The sequence below is a fragment of the Halichoeres trimaculatus genome, unplaced genomic scaffold (assembly GCF_033239565.1).
Source record: "Halichoeres trimaculatus isolate MK-OKI-2021-1 unplaced genomic scaffold, fHalTri1.1 fHalTri1_scaffold_4, whole genome shotgun sequence".
Lineage (NCBI taxonomy): Eukaryota > Metazoa > Chordata > Actinopteri > Labriformes > Labridae > Halichoeres > Halichoeres trimaculatus.
The window spans coordinates 9,566,576-9,579,290 of NW_027437182.1; the positions used below are offsets into that span (position 1 = coordinate 9,566,576).

General features: G+C 41.0%; 1 protein-coding gene across 5 annotated transcripts in view; it reads left to right on the top strand.

The window, feature by feature from the left end:
- The window catches only part of LOC141789549 (discs large homolog 1-like protein), a 134,519-nt gene that overhangs the window by 69,858 nt on the left and 51,946 nt on the right, over positions 1-12,715 (top strand). For all 5 annotated transcript variants that reach the window (XM_074669014.1, XM_074669015.1, XM_074669018.1 and 2 more), the window contains one exon: positions 12,558-12,611. In XM_074669014.1, coding sequence (XP_074525115.1) covers positions 12,558-12,611 — 54 coding nt within the window. The remainder of the gene's footprint in view (positions 1-12,557; positions 12,612-12,715) is intronic.

The following is a 12,715-nucleotide window of genomic DNA, read 5'->3' on the forward strand; positions in this document are numbered from 1 at the left end:
AGTTTAGCTCTGCTGCACTGCTGCCTTTCACACTACACCATGACCTCCCACCACCCCAAAACAAAGCTCTGCTGCCACCACAGCAGACTGTTTAAATAATTACGTCTTTCTCCTGCACTGTTGTGAGTGGCTGCTGGTGTGATATATGATAATGAAGATTTCTGGCTGCAAACTCACATGTCTGATTGCCATATGGAGCCATGGATGCTACAGATTTTCTGGGCTGAGATACAATGACTTTGTACTCTGTACCCTCAGATGGTGCAGGAATGGGCCTCCATTATTTATGCATTCTGTGTTGTGTTGATAGAAGTTTTTTCTGGTTCATCAGTGGCATGTAGAAATGAGAGCTGTGATTTTTACATTTAAATTCTGTTCACATTCAGCGGTACTTTGTGTTATTTGGTCATATTTAAGGGTTTTGTAATAATTCCAGATAACATCAGTGTATCCGTAGTGACATAACTCAAGTGCATAATATCAGTCTTAACTTGTAAAGAAGATTTTTTTTTACAATTCTGGGCAGAATACATACAGCCTCTTCCTGTTTACCTTTCTCTTTCTGTAGACTTTTATTTTGTCTCTGGCAGAGGACATGGTGCAGCACTGCAGATTCTTTAAATGATGTTACACAGGTTGTCAATCAGTTGATAGAAAGGGACAGCCGAAACAAATATTTCAGTCATGATGAAAGAGCCCTGCAGAGACGAATCTTAATATCTTTGTATTCATGCCTGTCTCCAATCTGTGCTGTGGAGTCTGAGTCCCCCTACTGGTGACAATCGGTATGACCGCCTCACTGCATCTTTGAGCTGAGGGAAAAACTGAAAGTGATTTATCTTCAATGTTTTATGCAAGACTTTCTAACAAATCCCTCAGGCCAGAATGTTATTTCCTGTTACGTATCTGTTGTCCCCACTAAACATTTGATCCTCATTAAGTCCACTTGGCACAGCAGGGGATCAGTTTTTGTGTGGAGTTTAAAAAGATAGTTTTATTCAGGAAGCTTGACAAAAGGTGTCAAATTACAGATAAACGCAGTGAATTGCTTTCTAATTTGATGACGTTTGCTACTAATCAGGAACTCAGCCAGACTGACCTGCAGAGAATTTCACTGCACTAATTAATATCCATTTCACTGATTATGTGGAGTAGAAAAGGTTTGACACTCGACAAATGAGCTGAATGGGTTTCCTTGATTTCTAGACTTCATCACCCGGTCAGTCTGACCCAGAACACAAAGCAAGGTTTCAATTAAGCAAACCCTTTCGCAGAACTGATGTTGCGATGCTTGACAGATTAATTTGATGTTCCTTAATGTGTTTCTTAATAATTCTTCTCAGGGCCGTGTCTAAAGGGAGTGTGGGTGGAAAAGTAGCAGAGTTTGACATGGTGTGGGCATGCTGACTCAGATGTTTCATGAATAACAATTTTTGAGGGAAATGAGTCGAGTCTGTCTCTCTTTTGAGGTGGAGATAGTAAATGCACTAGACACCGTTTGATGGGTAAAAAGAAGTTTTGTCTGATCTTTTTCATACTTCAACTCTTTAAACTAAAAATACATCTGGAAGCCGAACCCTTTGGTTGTTTTAACCGCTCCTCATCTTCTATCTTTGCTTTATCTCTCGCCTTCCTCTCCTCAACCCCGCCCCCACCCTCCAGCGCTGTATTAGTGCAGGCTTCATCTCGCCCTGTGATGCTAACAGCCTATTCTCCTTGCTCATCCTCCCCTGACTGAGCGCTTAGCCCGCAGCGCTTGCAGCACTTTACACAAGGAACACTAACAGAAAGCATATAACGGCTCTCTCCACAACCATCTCCCTCTCTACATCTCTTTGTGTTCTCCACATGGGCGCTGCTTTTTAATGTGCCTTGTCCATCTGTCTATCTGCCTCTCCCTATCTCTTATCAGGCTGGTTTGCGGCGAGTGGTGGCATATATTAGCTGACATTAGAAAGATGTTTGGACCTGTGTGTTGGTCTGTCCAGCTCTGTGTACAAACCATTGGCAGCTCCTGTACTTTCTGAAATACCAGATGCAGAAAGCCAGAAGCAAATATTTAATTTCTGTGAAAGAAAGTTGAATTTCTCCTGTCGCTCTGCACATCCCTTCTGTTTTATGATGATCAGACTCTCCAAAGGCTGCTGGACAAATGGAAGGATTGTTGTTGTCATTTTAAATATTCCACTGACCTAACCATACATTAACATTGCAATTGATTTCCATGTGTTTCGCTGAGGGGCTGGGTACTTTGGTGTTTTTAAGTTTCAGTCGTAGACCGTATAAAGCACAGATGTAAATGCTCGATGTCAGTGAGTCAAACTGGAAATGTTGACCTAATAAGAAGCAAAAAGTAGATTGGAGGCAGCCTCCTGGCTAGCAGTTAATATATTTTCGTCTTTCAGTCAAATGAGCCGTTGTTGTAATCATATTCAAAATTTGAAGCCACAATCAAAATAAAAGATTATGAAAGAAAAACACCTCTGTAAAGTGTAGGGGTGGGAGAAAAATATCTATCTATATTGGGATTTTTTGTTTGACAATATCAAAATTGGGATTCTTTGTCAAAAAGCTGTTTTGACATTATCATCATTGTTTAACTTTTCTCATGGTCTGGTGTTATAAAGCAAACCAAAAATTGCAGAATTTGTAAATATCGAAGAATTGCAATTTAAATCGAATTGTCACCCCAAAAATCGTATTAGAATCAAATCGCAAGAATAGCATATCATCCCGTCCCCTAGTAAAGTGTGTTCAAACAGAGAAGTTAAATTGAATGGGAGAATAAATCTCCTCAAATGTGCTGGGCTATTGGCTTAAAAACAAGGAAGTGACATTTCAACAACACAAGGAAAAAGGAAGTCAAAAAAATGTGACATGAAGGGGCAAAGGCAGCCTCAAGGATTTACTTCTATTCCCATTTTTTTGTAGTTTTTTTTTAACTATTTTGCATTGACTTCATTTTTGAGCACTGGATGGGGCTCCAAATGAAACCACCATTTATTCAACAAAACTTTAAATATTGGAGGATTTGTGCAAGTGCTAATAGTTTTTGTGGTGGAAATTTTTCTTCCATTTCTTTATTAAAAACATCAATCAAAGCTTCATACTTTCACTTATTTCCTAAAAGTGGTAAAACTAAGATGTAGATACTTTTCGTCCTGTTTTTTGCACAAAGCAGCTTGAGTTGGAGGCAAGAGGAGCCAGAGATAAATGTATTGATCCTTTAATTGCTGGATGATAGCTTCCAATAGAAAAAATAATCAACCAATAAAAATCAAATTGCAAACAAGGGAATTATGTTATTATTGAATGGATGTTGGACTTTCTAAGCTTCACAATTTGCTGAGCAAAGTCAGGATCTAATATTATTCTCTTTAATCATAAAGTATAGAATTCTGTTGCAGCCTATAGGACAGCTCTCATCTAAGAGAAGTTCAAGTGACACTGGCATTGTTTACTGTCAGGTCAATGATCCCTGCGTCACCGCTTTGCAACTGAGCAGACCTGACTAAAGTGACTTTGTATTTTACCTAATCACCATGTGACCTACACGACACCTGGAGCCCATGACTATGTGTGACTGTGTGTGTGTGTTGTGATTCCACCCTCAACAAAGATTTGGCACACAAGCAGTGAGACACACTCTCACTAGGAAGTAGGCCAATGCATAGAGACACACACACACACACACACACACACAGGGGGCATTTCATAGAGTGTATTCCAGCTGACCCGGCCCTGGCATGTGATGCTTTAAAAGAGCAAGACAAAGGTTGATGGAAGGGACCGCCTTCCACCAATCAGGGCTCTCCATTTATTGTGCACACACACACTCTGAAGGAGCTCTGAGCGCTGTATCACTGTCCCTGGTTGCATATCGATTAGTCATGCCTGGCTGCTGTCATGTGCAGGAGTCCAGGGAAGACCCTAATTGGCTAGTCCAGGAAAAGTGGGGGGGTAAAGAGAGAGCGAAAGAGAGGGATAGACACTGAGAGAGGAAGCCAGCCTAAAAAGATGAGGGAGGCTGAGAAAGAAACAAGACAAGACTGAGAGAGAAGACAAAGACATTTTGTGTATTTGGAACCTGATTGCTGGATGGAGAGACAAAAGCCTCAAATCAAAGGGAATTTGGAATTAGAGTCTCATCTGAGTGAAATATTTTTTCCACTTTTAAAAAAAAATATTTGAGTTGCTCAATGACATCTTCAACAGCTCTGGTTACGAAGCTTGACTTTTCATTGACATAGGTGAGTAACACAAGTTGCTTGAAGAGACTGCCTGGAGGTCTCAAGTGGGGCCTTGTTGTGAGATGGAAAAGGACAATCTTCTATCTTTGAGTGCACAGACTGACTTCTGTCATTTAAAGAAACTGAGATATGCAGGAACAAGGGACTACTGAAAAGGTACTCAACTTTTCCAAGTGGTTGTGCTTCTTCGTGGGACTTATCATCTTTTCTCATTTGACTGACCCTGTAGTTCTAAGGAACAATTAAAGAGTTGATTTAACCTGAAGCAAAGAAAACTGAGAAGAGGAGTTTTTTTGAGCCTGTACTAAGAGAGGATGCTTTGCTTCTTGGGACAAGCCGGTGTTTAAATCCACAGTGGTAAGAAATGGAAACCACGCCTGCAGAAGAGGGATTGTACTTAAATTTCATGATATTCCAGTGATTTTAACTAATTTAGACACACTGGCAAGGAAATAGGACAGTCAGGAATACTAAATTTGAGCTGGATGCAAGGCAGGTTGGGTTGCTCTGAAGAGGCGTGACCTACATTGTCTGGACACCAGCGATTTGAAGGAGCTACTCCCTCTTGGCATTTCATTGAAGAAAATGACCAGGTGAGAATGACCTAGAAGAATTAAGTGGATTTCTTTGGGACATCTTCTGTATCTCTGTTGCTATGACTACTTATTTCCACAACCATGAGTTCTGCTGCAGCCCAAAAAAGCCCAGCAGCAGCTCCACTAAGGGCAAATCAGGAAAAGGCAAGGCCAAATCAGGGAAGGGCCACTCTCACTCCAAGCATAATCAGAATTTGCTGCAAATACAGAAGCCAAATCACCAGCTGCAACTTTCGCCGCTTCATTCACCAAACCACCATTCCCATTCGTCAAAACATGGCTGTCGTTCACCAAAAAACCTGCTCCCTTCTCCGTCTCCTAGCTATTACCACATAGCACCACCTTCTCCAACTTGTCAGCTTGCTCCGCCATCACCAACCTTTCAGCTGGCTCCGCCACCGTCAAAGTCCTTACTCCACTCGCCAAGCCACCACCAGCTCCATGGGTCACCAAGCCACCACACGCTTCATGGGTCGCCAAGCCACCACACCCTTCATGGATCCCCAAGTCACCACCAGCTTCATGGATCGCCGAGCCACCACACGCTTCATGGGTCGCCAAGCCACCACCAGCTTCATAGGCCACCAAGCCCCCACCAGCTTCATGGATCCCCAAGCCACCACCAGCTTCATGGCTTGCCAAGCCCCCTCCAGCTTCATGGCTCGCCAAGCCACCACCAGCTTCATGGATCCCCAAGTCACTGCCAGCTGCAGCATCATTGTCCAAACCAGCAACAGTACCATCCACCAGCATCGCCAAGTCAAATGCTGTCTTCACAGTCGACCCATCAACTCTGCCCTCACAACCACCTTCAACCTCAACAGCAAATGCCGCCTCATTCACCTAGCCATCACTCTTTGTTTCAGCAGTACCACCACCACTACCCTCCTCCTCTTCCTCATGCCTCCCAGTCACTGTCCATCCACCCTTTTCACTCCCCACAGCTCCCCCTCTGTGCAGCTCTAAGTGGATATGGATGGAACACATTGCCAACAAACCTGGCCAACAGAGGCTCCAGAGGGAAGTTTCCCAACCTGCGGAACAGTGTGAGTAAGAGTCCTACAAAGAGCAAAGCCAAGGGCAAGGCTGGGAAAAAACCATGGCCAATTGACACACATATCTGGAGTGCACGTCCAATGGAAACCCCCTTGCTACACCATTTTCCACCAATACAAGCTCATGTTCAGGTAGGTTTAAGTGGAGGGCTGTAGCTGGCAGGCAGAAGGTCTTGGGATTGATGTGGGCAGAGTAGTGGGTGTGTGCATTTGATAAAGTCTCTTTTTACACCTCTGATACAAAAACCATCCTAGAAGAAAATTTGCATGTGCTTACCCACTTCCAATTTTTTTTATTTTTTTTATCATTTTGGACTTGTGATGTTATGGCAGTTGACAGCAAGTATTAAGGTGCGTTACCTGTATCTAATACGTTTATGAGTTGTTCAGTGGTTGGCTTAATTGTCTCTGAACCAGGATTGAGGATGACAAGTTGTTCTTGGCTCCTGCAGTCCACATGATGAAAAGTGTCCTTGGGCAAGGCATTGAGTCCTAGATTACTCTTGATGAGCAGTGTTAGTGCATATGAATGAGATTAGTTGATACTGATGGTCTTTTTCCTCATCTAAATTTGCAATCAGTGTATGAACAGGTAAATATGGCAAGCAGTATAAGAGCTGTTTGATTTGTTGGAATGACAAAAAAAAAAAAGTTCTGCACAAGTAAAAGTCCATTAACCTTTCACCGGCTGTGTTGGAGTACCAATTAGGGACCCTACTTTTGGAAGCTCATATGAAACACATGCCCTTCAAATAAACAAGAACAAACTTTGCTACAACTTATCAGGCACATTCACAACCTAGTGAAAATGTCTGAGGGACCCACTCTTGGGAACTAAGCCCAAAAGGCATTCCCTGCGATGTCTAATTTCAACCTAATGGGACCTTACATTTCTTAACAGACCTCACAAAGAATAAAGAAGACTCCACTTATAAGAGTCCTTAAAGATATTTATGAAGTGTTCTCTCTGTATTACAAATTTATTTTTATACGCTTGGTGAAATCAAGTATTTTTGGAAACACAAACTAACAAGCTTAAACTAATCACTCTGAATGTGGGTTAATCAGAGGATGACCAAAAAAAGCCTGCTGTTGGTTGATTATCACAGTTTGATGATACAGGACAGATGGTTCAGTTTTTGAATTACAATTGAACCTTCCACTGATTCTATCAAAAGAGCATATCATTAACCAAAGAAAAAAAATGCATAATGCCAGCTGTGGTTTATTAGCTTTTGGAAGTTATTGTGCTGTACATCTGCTGCAGGCTCACTGATCAGGGTGTGCATGTAGTGAGAGTCTGATTAGCCCGATTACCACGGCTGTCCTGATTCGATTAGAGTCACGCTCCATCGTATTAAGTCATTAGTCAAATGGAGTTTTGTTGCACATTAGGAGGATAGGGTGGAGAGTAATATAAGTAGTGGGGTAATTGTGGAACGCTTGTCTCTATCTCAGAGTACTGATAATTCAACTTAGAAGTAGTTTTGGTCATTTTAAGGGCCTAAAATCAAGACTGTCCTTCTCTCTCTTTGATTGTATTAATTTGATCCATGTTAGCTGTCAAGCATCATTTCCACTTTGTTAGGTTCTGATGAACGAAAAAGTCTATCAGTGTCAGTTTTCTAGCATGCTGTTAACTATGTGAAATGGGCTGCATTTAGGTTATATTTCAGCACAAAAAGTGACTTGGATGGAGTATGGAAAGAGCCATGTTATGGAATAACTTGAAAATTCTGTTTTGGTATATGTTTCCACCACAACAAGAAGCCCAAAGATTGACCAGTTCATCTATCCGGACAAGGGATAAGAACTGGTAAGATTTTATGATACAAATGGTGTTATAGGTTTGAACAGAACAGAAACACTAGTGGCATAAAGCCTTTAAAGCATGGCACTGCTGATATTTGATGCCATGGTATGTCAACAAATATTTCAGCACATTGCTGGTAGTTCTACAGACATTGAAAGTTGCACTGTTAGCATCATTTTGAGGGGAGTGAAGCCACAGTTCGGCCTGCTTCTGTTTCCTCTTTGGATGTCAAACTTGGTGACTGACATCATTGTTTTGCAAAGCACACAGAACTAACCAGAGGCACCAGCAAAGAAATCATGAAACTTAACAGTTAAGCTGTAGATCTACAAGTCTAGCAAGACTTGTTTGTCATCTGGAACCAGTTCTTGAATCTCATCTCTAACAATGACCTCCCTATGCTGACTGTATTTGCTTTGTACGTAGTCACTTGATTGTCTTAGAGACGGATGCCCGGAGCACTTCCTCTGTTCATCTTGTACAGTGATGTCATCATATTAAAGCCTGGAGCATCTCATATTGGTCACTAATTTTGATCATTACAGTAAATGCAGTCTTTAGAGTCTTAGAAGAAAGCTGCCTGAAGCGTCTTTATCAGATGTCAAGGGACATGACATATGACAGCCTGGAAATGAGAACAGTCTGATACATGAGTGTGTGCATGACATCATATGGCACGCTGCACTGATTACAACAAAATCTGTTAATTACATTATCTCTGAATTTTCATATCTCACTGTATCCAGTCATGATCCATCTGCTGCTTGGTGATTTCATTATAATGAGGATGGTGTAGAAACTGAACTGAGCAACCTGCACTAATGGAAACTGATCTCCTGAAGCTTACACACACACACACACACACACACACACACACACACACACACACACACACACACACACACACACACACACACACACACACAACATTTCTTAATCCTGCATAGAGAAATGAGGAATATGATGAAAGCCCTTGTCCGTCTCTTTATTTGATGAGACAAACCAGAGATAGTCTGGATCTCTTTCTAAGCCATGCTGTGCTGGGCTGAACCAGGACATAATGCCATGGTAACAAAGCTGCTGTAACATCAATTATGTAACAACCAGCAATCACTTGAATGGAACAACAAAATCGCTGTCTGGATATGGACATGTGTGTGTTTGTGTATGGGTGTGTAAGAGGCTTGTTTGTTTATATTTGCACGTTTGTTCTTTTGGCCTTTTTCATGTAACAGACACATATCCACATCCACAAACACTGACACACTCATATTGATGTTATGTAAGCGTACAGTTTGACATGGCGTGTCAATGGAATCACCAGCTGACAGGCACACTGGATTTGTCCCTCTGTGAATGACACACACACACACACACACACACACACACACACACACACACACACACACACACACACACACACACACACACACACACACACACACACACACACACACACACACACATGCACCAATAACGACACACACAGGAGTTGGGCCCTCTGTACAGTGCTGCTGTTTCCACCGTGAGGGAGTCAGGTGGAGTTCAGGGTAAACAGATGAGCTAGCTTTGAAAAAAATGACAGTGCAAACATGTGTTAGCTAACGTTAGGAGCTGGAAGAAGCTTTTTGGTGAAATCCACGTGAAAATAGAAACAAAAAAATTCTCAAGTAATTGACTGAAGTTAGTCTATCAGTTAGCCTTTCAGAAATTTCATTTTAAGCTACTGTTGTTCTCTATAGAGCTTTTTTAATAAAATCTTTATTAGTTGTAAAATCAGTGTTGTAAAACATTGCACAAATCAAATGAACTCAACTTTGTATACAGTGAATATGTTGGGAAATCTCATCAAACAATCCTGTATAGACAAACCTCCAGCTTGTGGCCCCACGTCAAGTCACTGGTTCAGTGTAGAAGTGTCATGAAAAGGTATCATTTTAATCTTTTAAAAAAAAAAAAAAGTTTGTAGAATCTAATGAACAACTTAAAACGACACTTAGATGAGTGAGAATTCTTTATTTTTGCATAACAGAAGTAAAACATGTAATTCAATCCTCCTGTGATCCAACAGTTTAATCTACAGTAAGGAAGTAATCGATCCTAGTGAGACTCTTAGTATGAGACTCTCTTTTCAGAGTTTTTTTTTTTTTAATCAAACTTTTGCATGAATTTCAGTTAGATGAAACAAATCCATTTTGAACACTGAGATCATTAAAACTAAGGGACAAAATGTGGAGGTCAAATAGTGGGGATAGGTTAAACAGGGTCATATGGATACATGTAATGATTTATTTGAAGCAATATGTACTGATATTCTGAAGCATTCATAGTTGCAGCTGAAACTAGCTGAAACCTGCTTTGCCACTCTTCCAGGATGTGAAGTTTCTGATTTGTGCTGTCAGAAAAGGGAAAATGAAGGTATAAACAAGATTAATGTTAAGCTACACAATTAGCAAGTTTACACTAAAGTTATACGATAAAACAAACTGGAAACTTATGTACAAGGAAATTACAAATAGCCTGTTACTATCCTGCGCGACTGAATGCAATCAAAAGTAAAGAATATACAATTATAAGTACAGAGGACATAGAATATAAAAATGAGCCAGATTATCTCTGTGCTTTAGAAAGCATTACAACTATGGACTGTTAATCATTATGGACAGCACAACAGCCAAAGTGAATGCATCTGTTTAATCTCATCAGTACTTTGTTTTAGATAACTCAACAGCATGTTTTTAAAGAAAGAGTTGTACATTTAGTTCAGCAAGATTAAAAACACAGAATTTTTGCTGAAACACTTTCTTCAGTTCACTCAATTTTATAATTCTTCCCTCACATGCTTTTCTGCTATGAAGATTTTGAAAAATTGAGTATTTGATGGGGATGCACGATAATATCAGTAAGTTAACGGTATCGGCTGATATTGGCTCAAAAATAAAATATTGGATATTGGCCAACACACCAAATTCTGCCGATATGATGAACCGATGAAATAATGGTCTGAAGCTGCAGATATTTTTTGCACTTTTTTTCAAATTTGTTTGAACAGTGCAGATTGAGCAGCTCCATATTTGGCTCCTGTTTTGAGTTAAACTTGAATTTAAGGAGCAGTCTGTAAGGTACACGTAGCTGACCCATTTAGGCACATTGACCTTTTATCAAAGTAAACCATTTTATTTAATTTGAGTTTAATTGCTGTACAGTTGCACTTCTATTATGTTCCCTGTGAAGACAGGTCTTAATTACTGTCTGTCAATTGGGAAATTGGGCAAATTTTTCTTGGTTGTGGGTTTTGTTATGATTTTCTCAGAAAGAGCATCCTCCAGCTTTTAAGCAGGATTTATTTTTTATTTATTTTTTTGCTTAAAAGCAATTGTCATAAACAAATATACAGTGTCAAGTATATATTTTTTTCTTATTTTCCACAAGAAATACAGAAGAGAGTTGATAATCTCTGCAATTATGTGTGTAGGAAACATATCAATATCGACTAAATGAGTTGTTTAATATCAGCGTAACGGATATCGGCAAAAAATCCAATGTGATGCATCCCTATTATTTAACATAACCATGACGTTAACTGCTTCTTGGAGCTTTGTTGCATAAACCTGACCACAAACACACACACACTCCAACAGCTGCAACTGACACACCATCTGATTGTCTCCTCCACATCCTCTAACTCTGCGGAATGACCCCCTCCCCTTTCTCCTCTCCCACTGTTAGTTCGTATTCTTCTCTAACTCATGTCTGTGACTCTGTGTGTTATTGAGCGGGCAGATCTGACTCCTCCCCTCGTACCTTTAATCCCTCTGATCCCCTCTCTCCCTCTCTCCCTCTCTGTTCCCATGTGGGATCAAGCATCCTGTCAGCTTGACTGACAGACAGTTGGACATGTGGTGAAGAGAGAAAGAGAGGGTGTGTGTGAGTGTGTGTGTGTGTGTGTGTGAGAGAGAGAGAGATAAAAGAGTGAGAAAGGGAGGATGACAGAGGTAGAGATTAGTGCAGAGAGATAGTTGTATTGCTGCTCTGTTGCACATCGATGCTGTGTAGTGAGGTCTGGGTGGACTGTCCATTTGGTTAGCTAACTTGTTTGATGCTTGGTTAGCTTTTCCGTTTGTGAACTTCTCCTTTTGGGACTGCGCAACAAGAGCTGGAGCTTCAGATTATCTCACACGGAGTGGCTTTTCGTTTTCTGGTTTGTTGGACAAGATCAGAGCTGCAGACGCTGGACTTGCTGGCTAGCAGTTCATACTTTCTGGGGTAGAAAATGAGAGTAAACTAGGGGAAAAGTGAAGGCAAAAGTGTGGAATGATAAGATGGGTGCTCCTTTTGCAAAGAGAAAAAGACACATTGTGGCTGTTTAGTAGCTGGTTGGGGGTTCATTGTTTGCTGTGCTAGCTAAGAAGGAAGATAATGTTGATCATCTGCTGCTTTGGCCCTGGCTGTGCCGTGCTGGGCTCATCCAGGCCATGATGCTGTTGATGTAAGGGAACAATCTAAGATGTAAAAGTACAGGCTACTGGCATGCAGTGATAATTGTTGGTTATTTTTATTGAACAGTCTGTTAGCTTACAGTGCTGTGCTTGCTGTGTAGTACATAAGTATTGTCCATTATAAGGGCTGTGCAGTATGTCATGCGGTGAATGCAGTCGCTCCGTGGTGGTAATCTGTAGCAGATGTACTCAACATGCTGTATCAAAACGTGAGACGAGTAAGTCACTGTCACGACTCTCCCCTTTACATGTTTATTTATGTCTTAAGTTAAGTATTTTGCTAATGGGAAAAAACTGTGTCTATTCAAGTGTTTAATAACACTGCTCTTCTCCTTTTTTTGCAGGCCAACCCCCCTCCAGTGGTGGTCAACACCGACAGCGTCGACACCCCCCCATATGTAAGTCTTGGCTCAGAGCATCACCAGTAACACCAAGTTTAAACCTTCACCTCACACTCTGATTGTGCTGTAACACCACAGTGGCCATCAGGATTTTTTTCAGT